Source organism: Acomys minous (assembly GCF_964271855.1).
Source record: "Acomys minous genome assembly, chromosome: 11".
NCBI classification, from domain to species: Eukaryota; Metazoa; Chordata; class Mammalia; order Rodentia; family Muridae; genus Acomys; species Acomys minous.
The window spans coordinates 32,662,740-32,688,414 of record NC_140492.1 but is presented as its reverse complement, the minus strand read 5'-3'; the positions used below and the strand labels follow the sequence as shown (position 1 = coordinate 32,688,414).

Sequence of the window (25,675 nt, the reverse complement as noted above, 5' to 3'; positions counted from 1 at the left end):
ATTCAAGGCCAGCTTGTTGAACACAGTGAGTTCCAGGACAGCCAGAGGCTACACAGAGAAATCCTGTCTTAAAACAAGACAAGACAAAACAAAACAAACAGAAACAAAAAACCTGGTGTTTGGGAAAAGAGCAAGAGACAACAGTGGCTGGCAGCACAGAAAATAGGCAAGTTCAATCTACAAGGACATCACAGAAAGAATATTTGGTCTTATGATGGCTATGGTCTTTCTAGTTGTTACCTAGATTAAAAATCATCTCTGGTTTGAGCTGTTTCTCCTGCCTAAGATGTTGATTTTGGGATCTGGGGTGTCCTTTGTCATGGGGTTTCATTGTGGTCCTAAGAATTGAACCCAGCCAGGTGTGGTGGCGCATGCCTTTAATCCCAGCATTTGGGAGGCAGAGGCAGGTGGATCACTGTGAGTTCAAAGCCAGCCTGGTCTCTGATAGCCAAGGCTACACAGAGAAACCCTATCTCAAAAAACAAAACAAACAAACAAAAAAGAATTGAACCCAGGTCTTTGTGCATGTAAGGCGAGTGAGCTACACCCCCAAACCCCCAGCTGCAGAAGACTTGAAATTTGAGATAGAATTACTATTTTAAACCCCTGTGGATACTCAATTGTATAGTCCTAGAAATACTGCTATAATAAAGGAAACTGTTACAGAGAACAGTTATTTTTGAGGGGGTGCTTAAAACAAACAAACAAACACCAACAGAAACCAGAGTCCTGGTCTGTGGTTCTGTTTTGCTTTTTTTGGAGTCCACTGTCCTGGACTCACTTTGTAGACCAGGCTGGCCTAGAACTCACAGAGATCCCCCTGCCTCTGCCTCCCAACTTGCCTTTTAACCTGCAGTAACCTTCTGCCTTTATTTTCTAAGTGATGGGATTACGTGTTTGGGCCACCACGCCTAACTTTAAAGCCCTTCATTTTAACAATAAAACAAGCATTCAGTTACCAACTCACTTAAAAAACCATACACAAAAAAATGAGAAATGCTCTCTCTCACACACACACACACACACACACACACACATAAGCTTGTATTTAAAATTTGTGTTGTGTACTTACTTTGCTCACCACTCCTGAGAGCATGTGGTAAGAGGGGAAATGGGAAGAGGAGGATATCTATTTTGGGTAGGCTAATTTGGCCTTATCCAGACTTCCTTCTTGGGTGGACGCAGTCTGTTCCGTGTGCTACTGAGCCCTCTATTCTACGTGCTGTGGCCCTTGGCTCTGTCCTTTGCTAATTCTCTCCTTTGCCATGAATTTACCTTTACCTTTCTTTAAATTTTCTTCACTTCAAAATCCATACTGCTACACTAATGGACTAATTTTGGCAAGGTTAGTTGGCATTTGGGGCTTGTGCTATAAGAGTTAGTGTCTGATATAGCAATGACGATCATAAAATCTATGGTATGCAGGCATATTCCTTTTTTTTTTTTTTTGAAGGTTTATTTCTTTTTTAGTCTATCGAGTGCTCTATCTTCATACATACCTGCATGCCAGAAGAGGGCATCAGATCCCGCTATAGACGGCTAAGAGCCAAGATGTGAGAGCTGGGAATTGAACTCAGGACCTCTGGTAGAACAGCCAGTGCTCTTAACTGCCATCTTCTCCCCCCTCCCAGCTTTCTTTGAGACAGGGCTATCCTGGACTCACTGGCTGGCCTCGAACTCACAGAAATCTGCTTGCCTCTGCCTCCCTGAGTGCTGGGATTAAAGACGTGCCACAACATTCCTGGCTCCATGGTATATTCTTCTAACACAAACTCTTTGCCAGTGAGTGTAGGAATGTTCTTCACGTGCACGTTTTCTGTCTACTAAGTTTCATATCTTCTTTGTATCTTGAGAGTACTATTTAAATGTGTAAGCTTTCAAAATAACACGAGAAGCCTATTTACTTACATTAAATATTAAATGCACCTATGAGATGGACATAACCTTTGAGGTCCAGGATCAGAATGGTGTACTTCAGATCTTTAATGTATTGATATATACATATGCATATATCATGCATATACATATATATCACATTTGTATGCCAGTATGTTTAATATTCTTTACTTAAGAGTAACAATAATGAATTTTTGTACACTAAAGGAAAAAGGAAGGAATGTCTTAGTCAGGTTTAGTCATTATGACAAAGCATATGAGAAAACCAACTAAAAGAAAAGGAAGTGTTTATTTTGAATTATATTTGTTGAGGTTGCCATTCATGGGCACCATTAAGGCAGAAGAATGTAGCAATAAATGTAGCATCAACGAACCAAAAAGAAAGCTCCTTTTTAAGACGCAATCTCTCTTCCCCAACCTATGAAGCTATGAATTCAAAGCCTTGGGCAAATGTTTTCATGACCTAACGACTTCCCAAAGGACCACTTCAGATCACTGCTTCCTTAGGGCTTAAGTGGTCAGTGCATGAGTTTTTATAGGACACTTAACATCTGAAATATAACCGTGGCCCTGGGTCTCAAAGACCCATGCCCATCACATAATGGAGAATACATTGGAAAATGCTAGCTTATCTTTATGTGTCTTCGTGTCTTACCACATCCATCAGTGCTCAAAAGCCAAAGTTGTTTTTCTTTTTTCTCTTTCTTTCTTTCTTTCTTTCTTTCTTTCTTTCTTTGTGTGTTTTGAGACAGGGTTTCTCTGTGTAGCCTTGGCTGTCCTAGACTCACTTTGTAGACCATGCTGATCTCAAACTCTCATTGATCGCCTGCCTCTGCCTCCAGAGTGCTAGGATTAAAGGTGTGCGCTACCATGCCCGGCCAAAAGCCAAAGTTTTAAAGTTGTTCCAGAAGCTCAAATACTTAGATATCTGAAACTCAAGAAAAACAAGTTGCGTACATCCAATGTGCAAATCTATGTGGGAAATGCTGCTATTCCAAATGAGCTGGAGAGATGGCTCAGACGTTAAGAGCACTGACTGTTCATCCAGAGCTTCTGTGTTCAATTCCCAGCAACCATACTACCATCTACAAAGTGATCTGAGATCCTTTTCTGGAGCGCAGGTGTACACACAGGCATAACACTATATACATGAGAGAGAGAGAGAGAGAGAGAGAGAGAGAGAGAGAGAGAGAGAGAATGGTAAAACAGTGAGGCAGAGTCTATTTGAAAGTTCAAGGGTAAACATTGAATTTGATAGTTCCATGTCAGCCATCGGAGGCTCATGATGCTACACTGTGAGCCTTTGTGGCTCTACTGACTTCAGACCTTATGGTCATTCTCTTGGGCAGGCTGTGCTTGCGATCTGCAGCTCTCTATGGTGGGTGTGATATGTCACTGGCATCTCTGATGTCCTGATGTCACCAGTGTTCTTTGGCTTCACTTTCACAGCTTCAGAACTTTCAGAATCTGCTTATAAAAGCATTAACCATGCTACAAAGTGCCCACCCTTTTAGATTTTCCTTTGGCATCTCAACAGGACACTTGCATTCCCTACCCACAAAAATGGTATCACGTGGATGTCATCAAGTTCTGTTAATGGCAAGATCAGTAGCCACCTCCCTACCCTGCACCATGGCTACAGTAGGTTTTCCATTTCACTGCTAAAAAGGTGAAATACTGAGGAAATAATGTCTTAGCTGCGGGACCAGAACACCCAGGGACTCACTTCTTTAATGAAAGCTTTGAAGATCAAATCTTCAATACTTGAGTTTTTCTGGTACACTTAAGGGCTAAACCATAACAAGGAAGAAATCAGAGAAAGTTGGAAACATTACATCTGTTGATCATAAGGCTACAGGATGGCGTATGATCAGCCATGCATAGGGAAAGCAAAGACATGAGCATTTGGGTGACCTCTATGTCAGAACTCATGGGACACCATTTTAGGGACAGCCTTAGGATGACTAAGCTGATCTGCCTTCTAGTCCTATGTGAGGACTGAACTCTCATGACTTATTGTCATATCAAGTCATATAAATTTGAGGCACCTTTGTGGCAATCCTGGGAGACTCATGCAGGGATTTGTTATTACATTTTTACTTTGTTTTCATACAACTAGATTTTGCTCATACAGAAATTTGGAGACTTAGAAAGAACGCATTCTCGAGAGAACGTACTGTCCTTCCTACCTTGACAAAAGCTAGGAATAACGTAAAGTCATTTGATGTTCATGTGATGATAATTTGATCATCTGCTAAAATCCTATGTCAACATCAGTAAATATTCATGGGAGCTGAGAGGTAGGACTTCAGTAGTCACTAAACGTCAACACGTCACCACTGCTTCTCTCTCTCCTTAATTCTTGGCCTGAATCTTTTAGCTATAGCAACACAGCAATATCTAGTAAGGACTACTGATGCGAACAGTATATCAACTTTTTTTTTGTCATTGAATTACCGTTTTATTGCAAGTCAATTACAAGGAGATAGACATTTTAATTTTGTGATGTTACAGAGATTTGCCAATATTTCACAAACTGAAAGACCTTGGCAATGAAATAGAAGGGAGACATTTTAGAATCTTCTAACGATTCAGTGTCCGTTCAATCAAAACAAGAAAGAAAAGCAGCAGATTAGAGGCTGAATAGACCTGTCTGAACACACACCCTTTAAAGTTCCCCCCAGGCGGTTCCTGTACTTTCTGCATATGTAAAGCATGGTATTTATGTTAGCCAGGAGTCTCTGGGATGCCCCTATTTGTCAGCAAGATCTCCACTGCACAAACTTTGTCACAGAACATGTGATTTTGTCCTTTCTTTCTTTCTCTTTTTAAATTGAAAATAAATTCTTCTCTCATTAAATACGCCTCCACCACAGACCAAAGTTTCCGCTCCCTCTGCTCCTCCTAGTTCCCCTACCTTCCCTGTCCCACACATCTACTCTTCCTCTGTTTCCCTTCAGGGAAGAGCAGGCCTCCAAGAGACAACAAACATGACAAAACAAGATACAACATAGCAAAAGCTCTCATAAGGAGACTGATGAGGCAACCCAAGAGGAGGGAAAGGGTTCCAAGAGCAGGCAAAAGAGTCAGAGTCAGAGTCAGAGACACACCCGCTCCCCCTGTGGAGACTCCAGCAAGAACACCAAGCCTACAACCATAACATATATGCAGAGAACCTGGGGTAGACCTGTGCTTGCCACTTCAGGCTCTGGGAGTTCATGTGACCTTATGTGAGCACTGCTTACTTGATTTGATGGGTCATGTTCTCCTTGTGTCCTCGAGCTCTGAGGGGAGGTACCTGAGAGACCTCCAATTTAGACTCTCTCCCCATAATATCTGGCTGGGGGTCTCTGCATCTCTGCCCATCTGCTGCTGGAGGAAGCACCATCTTCCTTTTTGTTGATGCAAAAAGTTTATCACCTTTAACACACAGAAAGATACACGTTTAAATTTTCCTACGTTCTTTGAAAACTTAAAACTATGTTTTGAAAAATGGTTTTTATTAGGTCCAGGTGTGGTGGCACACTCCTGTAGTCCCAGCACACAGGAATCAAGGCAGGTAGATCTCTTGAGTTTGAGGCCAGACTGGTTTATATACATAGCAAGTTCTAGGACAATTGGGGCTATGTAAAGGGACCCTGTCTTAGAAAACAAACAAAAATTGCTTTATTAGTTCTTTGAGAATTTATTTATTTATTTTTGTTTTTTTGAGACAGGATCTCTATGTGTAGCCTTGGCTCTCCTGGACTCACTTTGTAGACCAGGCTGGCCTTGAACTCACAGCGATCCGCCTGCCTTTGCTTCCTGAGTGCTGGATTAAAGGCATGTGCCACCATGCCCGGCAGTGGGAATTTAATACAATGAATTTTGATCATATTTACACTGCTCCCAACTCCCCCAAGATCCACTCCACCTCTTTACCCACCTAACTTTGTGTATCTTAAAACAAAACATGAAAATCAATTTTGTGCTATACACACACTTTTTGCTTTGTTTTGTTTTTGAAGAGAGGGTCACTCTGTGTAGCCTTAAGTGTCCTTGACTTGCATTGTAGACCAGGCTGGCCTCCAACTCACAGAGATCTGCCTGCCTCTGACTCCAGAGTGCTGGGATACAGGCATGCCTCACCATGCCCAGCATCACACACTCTTGTGCGTCATCCACTGGAGAATAGTCAACCTACCAGGAGCTGCACCCTTAGAGAGAACTGACTTGCCCTTTCCCAGCAGTGTGAGTTGAGCATAAAATCCAACCCTTAGCTGATCACAGATACACAGCTGAGAAAAAGGGACGTGGAAGATGTCTGTGACAACACAAAGAAGTAGCACTCTAAACAGGAAACCATTGAAGAGAACTCTTCTTTCTTTCTTTCTTTCTTTCTTTCTTTCTTTCTTTCGTTTCTCGAGACAGGGTTTCTCTGTGTAGCCCTAGTTGTCCCTAGATGGGCTTTGTAGACCAGGCTGGCCTTGAACTCACAGCGTTCCGTCTGCCTCTGCTGAGATTAAAGGTGTGTGCCACTACGCCTGGCTCTGGTGTCTTTTGTATAACTCTCTCCCACCCTGTACCATCTCTTACATGTGACCTCCAACATATTTGCAATAAAGAGAGCGATGGAGGCAGTACCTGCCTTAGTGGGGAAGTAAAAAGACTCACTTTTACTTACTGTTCATATAGTTCCATCCCAAGGAAGTGCAGGGCATATTCCATGAACTTTGGTAGCTGTTTCTGTCAGATCCATTTTTCATCTAAGGTTAAAATTAATGTTTCTTCACCTAAGAGGAATATGAACACGTATAACCCTTGTCAATTTCTGATACAAAGTGTGAAACAATTAAACTATGTGTATAAAATTTGTAGGAGAGAGAATAATTAACTTTGTCTAGAACATACACACCGGACAGGGATTTAGAACTCTTACACCAAGTTTATGTTAATATGCAGAATGAACAAACCAAATAGCTGACTTTTGAGGTCTTTCTCATAATGATGACTCCGTCCTCTCTTCTTGCTCCCTCACTGGTAACAGTAATTGGGGTGGTTTATATTGGCCTGTTTGTTAATCATAATTATGAGTCATACTTTAAAAACAACTTTTGGCACTTTCTGGAGTGTTATCTTTTAAAAATGATTTCTTCACTTGAACATGATGTTCATCCATGTCATTTTCAGCACTCTGGGACCCGAGGGCAGGAGGATTGTTAGGCGTCCAGAGTAGCTTGTGCTGTGTTGTGCGGCTTTGTCAGATAAAAGGGAATAACAAAACAAAGCAAAATAAGAATTTCCTCTCAGCCTGTGTGTCTGTAAGTGCTCTTGTGGTTCAACCTTTGCAGCTGTCTGCATATACTTATCAAGTGGGCTTCTGTGTTTAAAAATCTTTTCATACCTTTGTGTGGTAGGGCTTGCCAAGGTGCCATTTTTTTTTAAATTGGTAAGCATATTTACTTAAGGAGTTCGATGTATTTTTATACATGTATACTCATGAAATGATTACATCATGGTGATTAGTATATATGTTACTTTTAGTGCTTATCATTTCTTTGTGGTGAGAACATCCAAAATTCCCTTTTAATCATTTTTGAAAAACTTCACTCGACTATTAACAACATGGAGTTCCTTTAGACCTGGTCAGCTTACTTGCTTAAACTTTTGTTTCGAAAATTCAAGGTTTAAGCTGGGCATGGTGGCTCATGCCTTTAATCCCAGCACTGGGGAGGTAGAGGCAGGCAGATTGCTGTGAGTTTGAGGCCAGCCTGGTCTACAAAGTGAATCTGGGATAGAGAAAGCCTGTCTCGAAAAACAAAATTAAGGAAAATAAAATCCATGATTTATTCTTATTACTTTATTTTAATTATTTCTATTACTATTATCACTGTTGCATTTTACTTATTTTGGGGGTGTGCATACATATGTGTGTGAGTGTGTGTCCTATGGTCCACATGTAGCTGTTAAAGGACAGTTTTGTGAAGTTGGTTCTCTCCTTTCTCTATGTGGGTCCTAGAGAAAGAACTCAGTTGTCAAACATGGAGCCAGCACCGTGATAGCTGAGCCTTCCCGCTGCTCTGAATTATCATCTAATTGAGAAAGTATGGAGCCTCAAAACATTAGGACACTTGTTCCATATCACGTTTCTCAGTGTTCATGCGTACCTTTTCAGATATTAATATATGTGGGTTGATATTAGTCAAAAGAATGATATTTTATGATGCTCAGCAGTTGAAAGCAGGTACTGGTCATGCAGACAACTGGAATTTGCTTCCCAGACCCACATAAAAAGGCTAACAACTGTGGGATGGTGGTGGCGCACACTTTTAATCCCACGCAGCCCTTGGGAGGCAGAGGCAGGCGGATATCTGTAGGTTTGAGGCCAGTCTGGCCTACAGAGTGAGTTCCAGGACAGCCAGAGCTGTTACACAGAGATAAACTGTCTTGAAAAACAAAACAAAACAAACAAACAAACATAAAAATGGCTAACAACTGCCTGTAACTCCAGCTGCAATGTGTTTGATAGCTTTGGTCATTCACATACCCACACCTAGACATGCATGCATGCACATACCTAAACATAAAAACAAACATTGTAAATGGCATTTGTCTTAGGTGAACTCTACCAGTTCACATGCTGCCAACCATTTGCCTCTCTCAGTGCTACTGAGAGCCACACGCTCACTTGTAATACTTTGGATATGACCATGTTCATTGCATTGGCTTGATTTCTCAGAAATAGAATTGCAAGCCGGATGTCTAAGTAGTATGTCTGTTTGGAAGGCTCCAGATACATATTGTGAAATATTTCCTTGGAAATCTGCTTCTGATAGTGTGATCTTCCCTTTTTACCTTGGCCAAAAAAGAACATTAACTTTAAAAAAAAAACAAAAAACAAAAAAACCTTTGTAAATACAGTAATTGAAAAATGGGAGGTGATGCTTTTCCAGGAAGCAAAGGAGTAGAATCTTAGCTTTAGCTTGACTTTAGATTTGCCCAAATTCTTTTTTTTTCCCCCCTAGGTTTTTCAAGACACGCCTTCTCTATGTAATAACCCTGGCTGTCCTAGGTTCCCTTTGTAGACAATGCCAGCCTTGAACTCACAGAGCTCTACCTGCCTCTTGCCTCCCAAACGCTGGGAGTAAAGGCATGCACCACCACACCCAGCTCTTTGCCCAAAATTCTTAAGAAAAAATATGAAAATATTAGAATTTTTCAATCACAATTCAGCTATGCTTGGTAATGTAATCTTTCTGTTTATCTACTTCCTGGGGAGGCTTCAGGAATTCTGATAACATTTGCATTCAACTTCTTTTTAAATTTGTTTGGGTTGTGTGCTGTCTAGGGTAAAATGCCAATTGATGTCTAAGTTTATTCTTTTTCTAGTGGGTTCTTTTTCTCATGAATTTTTATGTTCTATGTATATGTCAAAACACTGAAGCCCTTTTCATTGCTTTTTAGGTTGTGTCTTGGTTTTCTTTGAGCTTTATTAGATTTATTCTTTAACAGTTTCATACATGTATATGAAGCATTCTGATTACTATGGCTCCTACCCTAGGATTGCCCTGATTTATCATTTTGCCTTGTCAACCTCCCTTCCTCCCTGCAAGACCTTTCCCTACGTCTCTGGAATTTATTTGGCTTTGTTTTACTGAAACAGATTATGTGTTTTGGTGAACAGACATTTTAGTGTTTATAAGCCAAATCTATGTTTACATTGTTTCCCCTTTTTTATTTGGATTTAAGTTAAAAAGGACTCCCCTTCAATAAAATACAAACATGGGAAAATCCTGCCAAATCCTGTGGTAAAACAGTAGAAACCCCATGATTTTATAAGTTGCATCATTTGGCAGATGATTGAATGACAGGAGTGAACGTTTGTGGCTAGCTGGTGGGTTTAAAAGCTGGCAGCAAGATCTCAACTTCTACAGTGTGGGAGCATTTCGTGTATGTGTCTTCCCACCTTAGATACTGGTAAAAATTATTTTTAGCCCAGTGCTAACTAGGAGTGCTAAACCATGGCTGGTGGCGCATACCTCTAATCTCAGACCCCAGGACTTGACGTGGGGCTGGTGATCAGGGCCTTAAGACTATCTGTTTTATTTGTTCGTTGGTTGGTTGGTTGGTTTTCGTTTTTTGAGGCTGGGTCTTACTATGTAGTTCTGGCTGTCCTGGACCTCACTATGTAGATCAGATTCATATTCACAGAGATATGCCTTCCTCTGCTTCCTGATTGCTGGGGTAAAAGGCATGTGCCACTAGTGGTCCAGATGCCTTCAGAACATCTCTACATAATAAATCTGAGGTTTGCCTGGATTGTATGAGGTCTGTAAAGTACACTTTATAAACAATTTATGGAAGTCTACAACAGTTAGGGTTTTAAATGACATTACATGGTGATTACAGATTAATTTGGGGGGTATATCTTTTTAAATACTTGGCTTTTCTAGTAAGAATTATTACCTAACGTATTACTAAAACTTCATTATATCTCCTAAGAACATTTTATGGTGGTGTGTGGGTGGGAGGGTGTGTGTTCTGTGTTGTGTGTATGTATTATGTGTGTTGCGTGAGTGTGTGGTGTGGTGTGTGTGTTTTGTATGTTGTGTGTGTGTGTATGTGTTATGTGAATGGTGGTGTGTGTGTGGTGTGTTATGTGTGTTGTGTGTCAGTTATGTATGTTGTTTGTGTGTTGCATGTGTGTATTCCTCTGGATTAAACTAAGGGTCACATGAGTGCTCAGCAAATGTTCTACCACCAAGTCATTTCTCCAACCCTACCATGTTTTTGTCATAATGACCTCTTATGTGCCTTCTGCTAACTCCTCTCAGAGTTGCCCACATTCCTTCGCACCCAACTTTATGTTCTCTTTCTCAAATAAATAAATAAATAAATAAACCCACAAAAATGAAATCAGAACAAATAAGCAAAAAAAACCCAATAAAATGACACATGTGCACATGAAACAAAAAAGTACATACACACACACCAACCATAGAATTCATTTTGTGTTGACCTTCTCCTGTGCACAGGGCCTGCCATGAAGTGTGGCTGATCTACCCAGTGACATTGCATTGGAGAAAAACGATTTTCTCTTTGCCGGCTGCTATCAATTGCCGAGAGCTTCTTGGGGATAGAACCCCATGTCTCCATCTCCCTCTCTCAGTGCTGGGACACCTCCAACTGCCTTGAACTAGTGCAAGCCCTGTGCTTGCTGCCATAGCATCTGAGTATATGTGTGCCTCAGCTTAGGTGTGTCTGGAAGACACTGTTTCTTTGCAGTCCTCCATTACCTCTGTTTCTACCAAAATGTTCCCCTCCTCTTCTGCACAGATTCCCCCAGAGCCTTAAGGAGAGGGATTTGATGAAGATATCTCATTTAGGATTTTTTTTTAAGAAGTATTTTTCTAGCCAGGCATGGCCGGAGCCTTAAGGAGAGGGATTTGATGAAGATATCTCATTTAGGATTTTTTAAAAAAAGATTTATTTATTTATTATTATGTATACAATGCTCTGCCTGCATGTGTACCTGCAGACCAGAAGAGGGCATCAGATCCCATTATAAATGGTTGTGCGCCACCATGTGGTTGCTGGAAATTGAACTCATGACCTATAGAAGAGCAGTCAGTGCTCTTAACCGCTGAGCCATCTCTCCAGCCCTAGGATTTTTTTTTTTTTTAAGAAGTATTTTTCTAGCCAGGCATGGTGGCATACACTTTCAGTCCCAGCACTCTGGAGGCAGAGGCAGATGGATTCCTGTGAGTTGTAGTCCAGCCTGATCTACAAAGCGAGTCCAGGACAATCAAGGCTACACAGAGAAACCCTGTTTCTAGAAATTTTAGAATATTTTCATTAGAGCTAATTGATTTTCAGTCTCTTCTTTGAATATTCCTGAAGATTATTCATATTATTGGCAGGACAGTTTGTGTTTGTTTATGTAAGACTTTTCTTATTTTGTTTAAAATACACAGACACAGAGCTGGAGACAGGCTCATCCTCAGGGCACTTGCCTGAAAGAGGAAAGACAGAACTCAACTGATTTGTTATTCTGTGTAAAGTCATCTAAATAACTTGATTATTGGTATTGTTCCTTTTGTGAGGAGAGGAGGCTTTACTGTGCTTCCCAATCTGGTCTCCTTCAGGGTTTGGAAGGAATTTGCCATCATGCCTACTTTAATGTTTTTTTCTTATTATTTATTGATTAGACTATCATAAGATTTCTGTAGATTGTTTTTTTAAACATCCAGTTGCTGTCTTTATACCAATCATAGTGTTTCTCCTCAGTTCTGGAAATGTCTCTACTTTGACATATTAGTGCTGCATCTCAGCTACCACCAAGTGCCTCTGTGTGTACTCCCCTCCCCTCCCCAAGATAAGGTTTCTTTGTGTAAGCTTGGCTGCCCTATACTCGATCTGCAGATGAGGTTGGCCTCGAACTCACAGAGATCCACCTGCCTCTCCTTCCGAGTTCTGGGATTAAAAGTGTGCACCGCCACACCTGGCTCTGTGTGTGTACTTTTATGATTCTTCCACCTTGTCTTCTTGGAAGTCTACAACATGGATCTCTTACAGTTTTGATCTTGATTGGTCTGTCTTTGACATTTTATTTTAGGTTTCAGAAAACGTCTCTTAAGTTTTCTTTCAGCAATTTTCTGTTTTGATAATCTCATTGATTTTTTTGTTTTTTGTTTTTGTTTGTTTGTTTGTTTGTTTGTTTTTCGAGACAGGGTTTCTCTGTGTAGTCTTGGCCTCGCTTTGTAGGCCAGGCTCATCTTCAACTCACAGCAATCCTCCAGCCTCTGCCTCCTAAGTGCTGGGATTAAAGGCGCGTGCCACCACACCTGGCCTGGTTTTGGTTTTTCAAGACAGAGTTTCTCTGTGTAGCCTTGGCTGTCCTAGACTCACTGTGTAGACTAGGCTGGCCTCGAACTCACAGCAATCCGCCTGCCTCTCCCCCTGAGTATTGGGATTAAAGGTGTGCGCCACCATGCCCGGCTCATTGTTGTTTTTTTGAGTTTCACTTGGGACATACATGTTCCTCTCATGAATATATTATCTTAAGTTATTTTGATAATGTTTTTTTTTTAAGTTCTGTGAATTATATATTTTTCCAAATCAAGTTTTTTTCTCTCCTTTTTTTCACTTTATTTTATTTGAGATTGGACATCAGTATGTAGTCCAGGCTGGTCCACATTTATGATTCTGCCTCTATTTTCAAGTGTTGAGATGATAGGCTTTTCACTGGACTTTCTCTCTGAATCTTTATCCCAATCCTTTCCCCTTCTTTCTCTACTATGTTAACATTTGATTCTATGTTAGTTAGCCCATATTAGGTGTTGGCCATCCCACAGGGAATTCTGAGAGACTGATACAAATTATACCACATTGCAAACATCTAGCAGATGACCAATCATCAGTATCCCACAATCTTTACTTGCATGTACACTTTCAAAAGCCAACACTATGTTGAGTCAAGGGCAACCCACTGAGAACAGCACTTCTTTTCTTGTAATCTCTTCTTGTGTATATGTTTTGATCAAATCCAGAGCTCCCAGGCTGCGCATTATTAATTCGGAGTTCTTTTTAATTTGCTGATCTGGGGAAAGAACACAGGAGGACTTGCCACTTCGAAGTGCTCCTCACCTAGCAGCTCCCCAGGCTCCTGCAGGCCTCTAAGCACACTTCATACATGTTGATTTCAGAAGTCTGAGGGAGGCTGCAAGAAGGGACAATACAGAATGAGGCCAGCTCTTCGGTGTTGACTTTGATGGCCCCGGACAGTCAGCTAGTTATTTTTCCAGACATAAGCACAGACACAGGCCAGTGAACTAATAGTACCGATGTTATCTTAACAAAATAGGTCAAAGTGAACAAAGACAATTTTTTTTCATTCAATCCTTGGTACATGACGTCAAAATCAGGTCATGGTTTGGTGTTCCCAATGGGCAGATTAAAATGTCCTGGGAAGCTGACTGGAAATATCTTATTCTAGCCATGAAAGAGGCTCCTGTTCTAACTTCATGTAGTTATAGCTTAGCTGTTTGGAGAACAGCAAGGCCTGGAAGAACTTTCTGTCATACCTTGCCAAATTCTGAACTTCAAGTCTCTTCAAATGAAACATCTTCCTTCATTTATCTCTCCACTAAAACAAACAAATTAAAGAAATGGACAACTTAAGTTGGTTTGGTTTGTTTTTGCCTGGGTGACAAGTTTGTCACTTTGGAGTACATAACTAACTCTTACTGCCTCTTCTGTCCCTAATTAAATCAAAAGCTCCAACCTTGTGAAGACAGAGACAGTGATTTATTCTATTTCCCTCTAGAAGATGGGGCTATAAATTAAAGTTGTAATTAAATCCTGGAGTCAGGAGGTGCCCACTTCACTTCTCTTGTAGATAAACAGTCCAGACGTTGTTTTTCTGTTCAGTCACTAAATTGTTCCAGAGTGAAGGTCAGTGGTCACATTTTTAAATGACACCAGTGGCTCCTCTATTTCTAAATATGTGCCAGCTTCACTCGTCTATTGAAATGTCTTAGTGTCACCTTTACATACATACATCACAAACAATTATTTCCTATTTACTTTTCTACTTCATATTCCAGATTCAAATCCTAACTAACCCAAACCTATCTTATGATCATTAATCCTTTTAAAATATTTCTCCCCAACTTATATATGGTTCAGTCCTTTAAATGCTCTTATTTATAGTTTATATTTCCAAAATAGTCTTTAACCCTTGTCCAACTGTTTGCCCAGGAGCATGAAAAGAAATGTTTTCTCAGCAGCACAATGCAAAATATTAAACAAAAGGTGAAATTTAGAGAAAAGCAGGTACAGTGCCCCTCATTCAAAGAAAATACCATCTTTGACAAGAATAAAGCATAAGATGCATAAGATACATAAGACCTAGAATTGCATTGTGAATGCTGCACAAGCCTTCATGAAATTTGGTAATAATTTAAAGGAATTAAAAAGCCTATTTAAGAATATCTAGCCTCGGAGCCGGGTGGTAGTGGTGCACGCCTTTAATTCCAGTACTCGGGAGGCAGAGGTGGGTGGATTGCTGTGAGTTTGAGGCCAGCCTGGTCTACAAAGTGAGTCCACGACAGCCAAAGCTACACAGAGAAACCTTGTCTTGAAAAACCAAAAACAAACAAACAAACAAACAAACAAAAAACAACCCCCAAAAAGAGAATATCTAGCTTTGGACTTCTATTTTTTTTTTTAATTCTTACAAAAATCACATTTTCAAAACAGTCTCCACACTGCCAAATAGAGCTATCATGAGATATTTATGGAAAAGTCAAAATATTTATAGTTTACATTTAATGATTTAAGAGGAAATTTTCACATCCATTCATCATTATTAACTCAGAATTGCTGGGTGCTAAGGAAGTTTTGGTTTTCATAGGCTTTCAGGAAAACATGCTGCTTCACCGCCAAGCCATGCGAAGAACAATGTGAAAGCGTGGCTGTTCTGTTTGTACAGCAAAAGGCGTTTCCCTCCCGCTTGTGACCCTGAATCACAAACACAGATAATGAATACTGACAAGATTGTTCTCTCACACACATTCTTTTGTTGTTGTTGTTTTTTTTGTTTGTTTGTTTGTTTTGAGACAGGGTCTCTCTGTGTAGTCTTGGCTGTTCTAGACCTGCTTTGTAGACTAGGCTGGCCTTGAACTCACAGAAATCTGCCTGCCTCTGCCTCCCGAGTGCTGGGATTAAAGGCACCACCATGCCTGATACTCTCACACATATTCTTTCAGGAGCATGTTTCATTCTTAGGGTGCCCAGTAAAAAGGACTCAGGGAAAGGGACAGAGAGCAAATCTAAAAGAGAAGCAAGCTTGGAAGAAGGAATAGACAGCCATCTTTGATAAAGATTAGAAGTGTTGTTGAAGAGTAGAAGTTCTAAAGTTCTAGTCAGTCTAGAAGTTGGCTAGGACACTTCTTCCTGATGGCTGAGTAGGTCTGGAGTGAAAAGACTTTGAGAATGCTGGGAAAACACTTTAACCACGTACTTCTCTAAATATTAATGTCAAAGTCTTTACTATGAACTTAATATTTTAAGTTAATTTATTCTTTCACAGTTTCATACACATATATAATACATTTGGTTACACTTATCTCCCACCCCATGCCCCCACTCACCCGCCCCTTTTTTTTAGGTTTTTCGAGACAAGGTTTCATTGTTAAACAACTCTGTGTGTCTAGCTGTCCTAGACTTGCTTTGTACACTAGGCTGGCCTTGAACTCACAGAGATCCACCTGCCTCTGCCTGCACAGTGCTGGGATTAACCCTGCCCCCGCCCTCGATGCTTTCATAACCCCCTCCGTACCCCATGCCCACTTCCACAAACCCCCTCTCACCTTCCTCCTAGCAAGTCTTCATCTCATTTTCACGTCTTTTTGTGTCACTTCACCACTCACTGGGTTTAGCGAGGGCTGCCGCTGTGAACATGGGTGAGAAGCTATGCAGAGAATCTTCACCAAGTGGCTTCAGCATTAAAAACAATGCTGAGTAAATTAACCCAGAAGCAGAAAGACTCACGAGGTATATACTCACTTATAATTGGGCACTAGCCCAAAAGGAATGTCCCATGAACGTCTTCACTTACCAGGAGATTCGGATAGATGGAGGACATCACATTGGGACTCTTGGAAAGAGAAATATAGGAGATGGGGAAATAGAAGGTTCTAGAAGATCTTAGAAACCCACAAGAAGAACCTCGTAACAGGTGGATCAGGTCCCAGAGGGTTCTGTTCAAACTATTGCACTAACCAAGGACATTACAAGTAGTAAACATTGAACCCCTACTCAGATCTAGCCAATGGACAAGACATTCTCCACAGTTGAGTGAAGAGCAGGGACTAATTCTTACATGAACTCTGGTGCCCCATATTTGACTCTCTTAGTGCTCTCCTTAGTGGGGAGCCCTGGTGGCACTCAAACAAAGAATAAGCAGGCTACCAAGATGAGACTTTATAGCCTATGACCATAAAGTGGGGGAGGAGATCCCCCCCCCCTCAGTCATAGATGTAGGGGAGGGGAATAAGGTGAAAGTGGGAGGGAGGGAAGAATTGGAGGATACAAGTGATGGAATAACAATTGAGTTGTAATCTGAATAAATTAATTAAAAATATGTTGATTAAAAAACCAAACAAAACAAAAAACAATGACTTCCTCTCCCTAGTGCCTGCCAAAAGCTCAGGATTGTTCAATGAGCCCTCTCCTACATCCATCACTGACTATTTAAGATCCCAGTCTTGTGTAGATCTGTTGCAAAAATTCTTGATTCCTGGCAAACATAACAGTGTCTATCCCTTCCTCCTCCTAAAGCCCCAAAGACAAACAAAGGCATTGAGTTCACGAAACATCACTGGAGGAACCAATGAGTTTATTGGCCTCACTGATGGGGCTCAGTTCCTATGATACTGTCAATGGTTTGTTGTTATTTTGTTTCGAGACAGGGTTTCTCTGTGAAGTAACCTTGGTTGTCTTGGACTCACTTTGTAGACCAGGTTAGCCTTGAACTCACAGAGATCTAGCTGCCTCTCTTTCCAGAACGCTGGGATTAAAGGTGTGTGCCACCAATCCAGACCCCAAAAAGATTTTACCCAGCTGGGATAACGGCTTTTCCTTAGCCTCATAGGTGAGGTACCACCCTCTCCTCTGGTTTTTGTGAATTTATATACTTTAGCCTTTCCCCAAGACCAAGTGCAATTTGGAAAGAGTTAAATACATCAGTTGGTATGGAAATTCCTCAAGCCCCGCTACAGTCAACAAGCCCAGCTGCGATAATTTTTGCAAGAGGGCACAGCTGAAGTTGGCAGGTGTTTACCTTGGATTGCCACGCAGAACATTATCCTACATAAACTACTCCCTCTGCTGTGACTTAGTGTGTGCCTTGGACACATGATGCTCCTAAAACAGCATTTTACAGCCCTTCTCCCCAAGGTCATGCTCTTACATTCTTTCTGTCCATATTTTCTGTGAGATTCCTTGAGTCCAAGATTAGTATACTTAAAAAAAACATTATTATGATTGTGTGTATATGTGTTTTGTATATGTATGTGCGTAAGCATGCCACAGCACACATGTGAAGGCCTTTCTGAGGAGTTTCTTTTCTCCTAGTATGTTTATGTGGATTCTTGGGGTAAAACTCAGGTCAAATCACATAATCAGGCTCACATTAAAGTGTTTTTATGCTCTGAGCCATCTTACTGGATAGCCCATCTGCTTAGTATCCTTAATAGAAGAATTAATGCAAAGTGAATATTTACGCCTTTAAAAAATGTATTTACCCTTGGGTGTGGTAGTGTATGCCTTTAACCCCTTGGGAGGCAGAGGCAGGCATATCACTGTGAGTTCGAGGCCAGCCTGGTCTACAAAGGGAGTCCAAGACAGCCAAGGGTACACAGAGAAACCCTATCTTGAAAAACAAATGTGTTACCCACTTGGGCTCTGTGGGGCATGCCTGTAATCCCAGCACTTAGGAGACAGAGGCAGGAGGATCTCTATGAGTTTGAGGCCAGTCTGGTCTACAAAAGTCCAGGACAGTCGAAGGCTACACATAGAAACCCTGTCTTGAGAAACAAAACAAAAAAGTAAAAAAAAAAAAAAAAATCCTAGATTTTTTTGCTGCTGTTGTTATTGAGCCAGCATTGTCATTGCTCTATGAAAAATGTTTCCGTATTTCTGAGACAGAATTGGAGTTCAGAAATTCGACATTCCTGCTCTATTTATTACAAAATACCACGGTTCAACACTTCCGTGTCGTGAGGCAGTTGCTGGAGTTAGACCCCTGTTGTTGACAGTGCTGCTATTTGTCAGTCAGTAATCCTCTTGGCACAGAGCACGTTCCCCCTTATCCTTTATGCACACAAAGCCTTGTTTGAATCTTTATCTTTTAATGAGGAGTGATGAAATGGCGAGAGATAAGAGTGTAAACACAACCCAAACTGTTTACTGAGCCATTTACGTTTCTGTTGTGGGAAAGGAAGAGACCTAAAGCGGTGGCATTACTTGTTTCAGTGCTTTTTTATTTCCTTTTTGGTAATAGTATAATAAAATTATTATATAAAAATAAGATTATAGTATAAGAAAATAATTTTTTCCTTGCTTCCTGCTTCCAAACCCTCCCGTATGCCCTTCTCTTTCACATTCATGCCCCCCACTTTTGTTAAATATTGTTATATGTATATACCTATATATTCTTAAGTATAACCAGTTTGGTCTGTATACTGTCACTTGTGTGTATGTTTTCAGTGCTGACCATTTGCTATTGGATAACCATTAGTTTGCTATTTGAGGAGACAGAGTGTTTTTTTGTTGTTGTTTTGTTTTCGTTTTGTTTGTTTGTTTGTTTTTAATCACTCAGCATTCTTTTGTTGACTGTCATCCCCCATGTAGGGTTGAGGCCTCCTGGGCTTTCCCCTGTCCACTCTGGCATTTCTTATGTCCTTGCTCAGCTCACATTTAAGCAATCCTGTTGACTTTACGGATGCACTTTCTGCGTTGCTAGGACACAGTCTCGCAGCTAACTCTCTGATGCGCTGGCTCTTACAATCATTCCACACCCACCGTCTTCCACAGTGTTCCCTGGGCCTTAGGGGCTTAAGTTGTCCGCTAGGTGAATGGGTTGGGAGTAGGTTCCCCGTGTCTGCATTTTGATTTGTTGTGGCTTTCTGTAACAGTCTCTATTGTTGCACTGAGGAGTTTCTTTGATGAGGGATGAACACTGTCTTCTATGTATAAGGACAAATATTTAGCTGGGCATGTTGATGTACATCTTTAATCCCAACACTGGGGAGGCAGAGGTAGGGAGATCTCTGTGAGTTAGACTCCAGCCTGGTCTACAAAGCGAGTTAAGGACAGCCAGGGCTGTTACACACAGAAACCCTGTCTCAAAAAGAAAAAAAAAAAATTAGAATGTAGTTTAAAATTATGCTGGCTTAGTAAAGTAGTGCTTACAGGGTTTCTTCCAAGATCCGTGATTTTGCTAGCCTGGGTAATCTGGTAGATTTCAAGCACCAGGCTTTGTTTCTTTCTTGTTGAAGAAGTCCTAGGTCCAATTAACGAGCTGTTGGACACTGCTAAGGTAGTGACCAACTACTCTTCCACTTTTATCTTACCACAGTGGTGCTTGTGGCTCATAGCCATCATAGCTGGGTAGGACTGTTGCTTGTTTCCCTCCTTTGGAATCTTTTGAGGTGCCTTCTGGTATCATAAAACCTAGTGCTTAGAGAGGAGGAATTCATGTCAGTTCTGGTTCAGGAGCCTCTGGGCCCTGTGTGTAAATTCTATACTGTCTTCAGTAATAGGGACTTAACTACCACCTCTGAGGACTGATCAAGGGCCATGCCAATAACTTGTAATATTGGAGTTTCCTGGACAACCTTGACCAACAATTCAAAGGAGGGATTCTCATACCCGGTGTTGGGGTTTTGTTTTGTTTTGTTTTTACGCTTTGGCTCTTGGAAGGAGCATTGGCAGGCCAAATGAGTAAATTTCTTTTAAACTATATATGTATGCTTATACATATATAAATGTAATGCAACTTTTAAAATTTTATTTATTTTTTGAACATGAGTGCTTTATCTGCAGAAGAGGGCCTCAGATCACATTATAGATGGTTGTGAGCCACCATGTGGTTGCTGGGAATTGAACTCAGGACCTCTGGAAGAGCAGTCAGTGCTCTTAACCCCTGAGCCATCTCTCCAGCCCCAGTTTTTTTGTTATATAGTTTTAAATAACATACTATTTTTAGGTAGAGAATTAATAATATGATCACTTATAACATTATTTCTTCTTCTGTATTGTTTCACTCCCCTATTCCTGATCAGAGGCATCACATGTAGCCTGCTATCCCTAACTTATTTCATATCTCTCTGTCTCTCTCTATTCCCCCCCCCCCCCCCCCCCCCCCCCCGTGTTTCTCTGTATAGCCTTGTCTGTCCTGGACTTATTTAAAGACCAGGCTGGCCTGGGACTCACAGAGATCTGCCTACCTCTGCCTCCCTAAGTGCTGGGATTACAACTGTGCTCTACCGCGCCTGGCTACTTATCTCACTTTTGAAAGAGTTCCAGTTCTTCAGGTAGACTGCCTATTGATCAGCCCTTTTTCTTGTACCTCTTTCTTTTGTCAACCTCTTAAGCATCTATTGTTAGTAATAGTTATGAGACCCAGACATGAAACAAACCCATCTGTTTAAAGACTTGCTTCTCTTCATAGAAAATGAATTATGTATAAAATCTAAAAAATATTGTAGATTTTGTTGATGTTTTTAAATTTTGAATTAAAAACTCTAGTACATTCAGCATACTAATATAAAAGTTCATATTTTAATTATTTTCTTCAAATATAATTGCTACTGGCACTTTAAGAATATTTTCAAGATGGGTGTGGTGGTTCATGCCTTTAATCTCATCACTTGGGAGGCAGAGGCAGGTGGATCTCTGTGAGTTCAAGGCCAGCCTGGTCTACTAAGTGAGTCCAGGACAGGAAGGGATACACACAGAGAAACCCTGTGTCAGAAACAAAAACAAAGAATATTTTCAACTTTTTCTATGTATTTGTCAACATAATATTTATTTATTTGGAATTTGGGCTGCTCTGTGTGAGTGTTTATAGAAAAGTTTATGCTGAGAGAATAGCATTCTAAAATTTGCATTTTAATTTTTATGTTGGAGGTAGTTACTGAAGAGTATTTTCTTTTTAAATTTCCATGTTATTCCCAGGTATAGGTATGACAACTTATTTTTAAAATCTATTTCTCCTCATATGTCTTTAGTGTTTCTATCTTTTGCTTTTATAACAAAATTCATATTATTTTATTCATATTTATATTAAGTGATTTCTGTATACAAACATTCTTATTGGCTCTTTTATAAAGCAACAGTAATTAAAACAGCATGGTACTGGCACAGCAATAGGCTGGTTAGTCAGTGGAATCGAATCAAAGACCCAGATATGAATCCACACACATATGGTAACTTGATTTTTGACAAAGAAGCCAAATCTATTCAATGGAAAAAGGATACCATCTTCAACAAATGGTGCTGGTCTAACTGGTTGTCTACATGTAGAAAAATGCAATTGGACCCATATTTGTTACCATGCACAAAACTCAAGTCCAAGTCGATCAAAGACCTCAACATAAAACCAGAGACACTAAACTGGTTAGAAGAAAAAGTGGGGAAGAGACTGGAACACACTGGCACAGGAGACAACTTCCTGAACAGAACACCAACAGCTTAGGCCTTAAGGTCAACAATTAATAAATGGGACCTCAAGAGGCTGAGAAGCTTCTGTAAGGCAGGAGACACTGTCAGTAGAACAAAGTGACAGCCTACAGACTGGGATAAGATCTTCACCAACCCTGCATCTGACAAAGGTCTAATATCCAAAATATATAAAGAACTCAAGAAATTAAACACCACCAAACCAAATAATCCATTTGAGAAATGGGGCTCAGAACTAAACACAATTCTCAACAGAGGAATATCGAATGGCTGAGAAACACTTAAAGAAATGTTCAACCTCCTTAGTCATCAGGGAAATGCAAATCAAAACAACTCTGAGATTCCATCTTACACCCATCAAAATGACTAAGATCAAAAATTCAAGTGACACCACATGCTGTCGAAGATGTAGAAAGAGAGGAACACTCCTTCATTGCTGGTGGGAATGCAAATTAGCACAACCACTTTGGAAATCTATCTGGCACTACCTCAGGAAACCTGCTTTTTAAATTTGCAAAAATGACTATAGTTGCAACTTAACACTGTAGTTGGTTATATTATTTTTGTTATTAATCACCTTTTTAAATCATTTGTGTAACCAAAGTTACTTTTCTTTTCTCTTTGTCTTCTATAGTGTGTGCTTAGCAAATTTCCTTCTTCTCTAGCTTTTTACTTTGCCAAGTACATGAAGTACACGTGTTTTCCCTATCAGTTCCCAGGTGGCTGATGGGACTTCACATCTGCAGTTCTCTATCTCCATAGACATTCTAAATGTTCTCCGCTGTAATTGAGAACCTTTGTTATTCTTAATTTGAAAGTGGTGTCACACTGGACATGGTAGCACATGCCTTTAATTCTAGCACTCCAAAGGCAGAGGCAGGTGGATATCTTTAAGTTTGAGGCCATCCTGTTCTGCAAAAATGAGTTCAGGACAGCCAGGGCTCTGTTAAACAGAGAAACCCTGCCACAACAACAAAAATAACTAAATAACAAAATAAATAAATAAATAAACAAATTTTTAAAAATATAAAGTAAAATAAAATAAAGGTGGTATCACAGGTTTTTGACACCTCTTTTTAGTATGGTGTACCCATAGTTTAGTTTGGCCTCAAGCATGAACTGCATAATTTGTGTAGATCATACAAAGGAGCTGTACCTCGCTGTATAGACAGGCATGCGCCAAATCTGCTGCTTGTTATCTCAAAGGCTTATGTATCTATGTATTTTTTAAGATTCAGTCTATGAGTTTTAAATATACATTTATAGGAAGAAAATTATTGCTCTTGTTTAATAAGATGGCATATCTTAGGGGAAATGAATGTTTTTATTTATATAAGCTTACATTTCTACAGTTCTGTCGAAGGAACGTGCTTCACAAGTCCTGGTGAGGAAGCGCCGTGCAAATACCTTGATTGAAGAAACTAAAAAGGGCAACCTTGAGAGAGAATGCATTGAAGAACTCTGCAATAGAGAGGAAGCCAGAGAGGTCTTTGAAAATAATCCTGAAACGGTAAGAATTTATGAAAACTGTCAAGTCTGCCGAGCTAGAGATATAGGTACAGACTGGTCATTGCTAGCCTTAGTTTCCTTGGCTCCATTTGAAAGCTAAAGATTTTGTAGCTCATTTTCTAGGAGTTGCCACTGTCATTTCAGGATGACTGCCAATGATAGGTGCTCTGACCTAACTAGATTTCCCTTTAATAATATTATGGATGATTGGTATTGATTTTGTGACTTTTTAAAATAAAAATATATTTTATTCTAATCAAAATTTGGTAGCATTGAGGGTTCAAGAAGAGATATTTGTGAAGTGTAAGTGACCATGTGTGGTTGTATCATCACTGAGATTTTCATTTATTTTGTTTTGGTTGATTAATTTTACTTGAGATAGTCTCTTACTTGTAGTCCAAGCTACCCTGGAACTCACTCTCCTCCTGCCTCTGCTTCAGCCTTCCAAGTACTAGGATTATAGCTGGTGTACGCCACCATGCACACACAACTTTTCCATTTGGCTTTAGAAGGTTCTAGAAATGGGGCCATCTAAATGAAGCTACTCATTGCAGTGCTATGTATCCTGTATATGGAGTGTTCGTTGAAAACTTCCCCTAGGCTGTTGATAATCAGCAGCAATCTTCAGAGTATAAAAATGTACAAGTTACCCCCCCCCCCCAAATATAACCATAGTTCATTAGCACACAGCAACACGGGACTTCCTTCCTGTTCTGTGCCTTAGGAGAGTGCGCTCTGTAGCCATGCCTGTAGCGAGCAGGAGTATAGCATTAACATCTCCCAAAAAGTGGTATGAGCTTGACCCAGAGAAGAGTCTAAGTCTCATACTGTTCAGGGTTTCCGTCAGATATTTTTCCTGACATGAATTATACAATCTGGAGTAAAAGAGGACGACAACATGTCTAAGGCTCCTTCTATGCCTGGGCTACCGCTCCCAGCACCGTGACAATAGCTGAGTGATAACGAGCAAGAACACTATGCTCAGAGAGAACCTGTCCCAAACTGTAGCTATTTATTGTCTTCTCCGTGGCTGTTCCTGTAGCCCTTTTTAATCCCTACATATTCTGAAAGATTCAAAGAAGAAACTTTCCACAAATACCCAGCATTGAATTTCTAATCTATTTACCATTGGGACCAAAATCTGATAAACACCACGAGCCAAAGCATCTTGAGGATTAAAGGGTTTATTTGGCTCCCATATCCTGAATTACAGCCCACTGATGGAAGCTGAAGCGAGAACACCACCAGGGCGGAACCTGGAGGCAGGGGCTGATGCAGAGGCACGGAGAAGTGACTGCTCCTCATGGCGTGCTCAGCTTTCTTTCTTTATTCTTTTAAAATCTTATTTATTTAATCACTTTACAGCCTAGTCCCAGGCCCCTCCCTCCTTTCCTCTAAGTCCTGCCCTCAAGCCGCCCCTCCCCCATTCCTCCTCCCCTACGTCTCAGAGGAGGAGAGGCCCCTAAGGGATACCAACCCACCCTGGCACCTCAAGTCACAGGAGGCCTAAGTGCATCTTCTCCCACTGAGGCCAGACCAGGCAGCCCAGCTAGGGGAAAGAGATCCAAAGGCAGGCAACGGAGTCGGAGACAGCTCCTACTCCTGTTGTTTCGGGAGCCACATGATGACCGTGCAGCGCATCTGCTATGTATGTGTAGGTGGTCTAGGGCCAGCCCACGCAAGCCCTTTGGTTGGTGATTCAGTCTCTTTTAGTTGCCATGGACCCAGGTTAGTTTACTCTCCACATCCTCTTGTGGTGTCCTTGACCCCTCTGGCTTCCTCAATCCTTCTTCTATGCACTCTTCCACAAAACTCATGGAGGTCGGCCTATTATTTTTTGGCTATAGGTCTCTGCGTCTGTTTGCATCATTAGCTTGCTTTCATATAGGTCCCAGGGCCACCATCCCAAGGGTACCATCACCTACAATGGGCTGGACCTTCCCCCACCAATCACTAATTAAGAAAATACCCTATAGTTCTGCATATATCCTTATCTTTTTGGTTTTTTGAGACAGGGTCTCTTTGCATTAGCTTTGGTTGTCCT

General features: G+C 40.7%; 1 protein-coding gene across 3 annotated transcripts in view; it reads left to right on the top strand.

The window, feature by feature from the left end:
- PROS1 (protein S) overlaps window positions 1-25,675 on the top strand; it is a 67,862-nt gene that overhangs the window by 1,459 nt on the left and 40,728 nt on the right. Inside the window, exon 2 of one of the 3 annotated variants that reach the window (XM_084800590.1) lies at window positions 23,460-23,632. The exons of 1 other annotated variant lie outside the window; for it this stretch is intronic. In XM_084800590.1, the coding sequence (XP_084656716.1) occupies window positions 23,460-23,632 (173 nt within the window). The remainder of the gene's footprint in view (window positions 1-23,459; window positions 23,633-25,675) is intronic. One more of the 3 variants, XM_084800591.1, reaches the window with a different exon arrangement.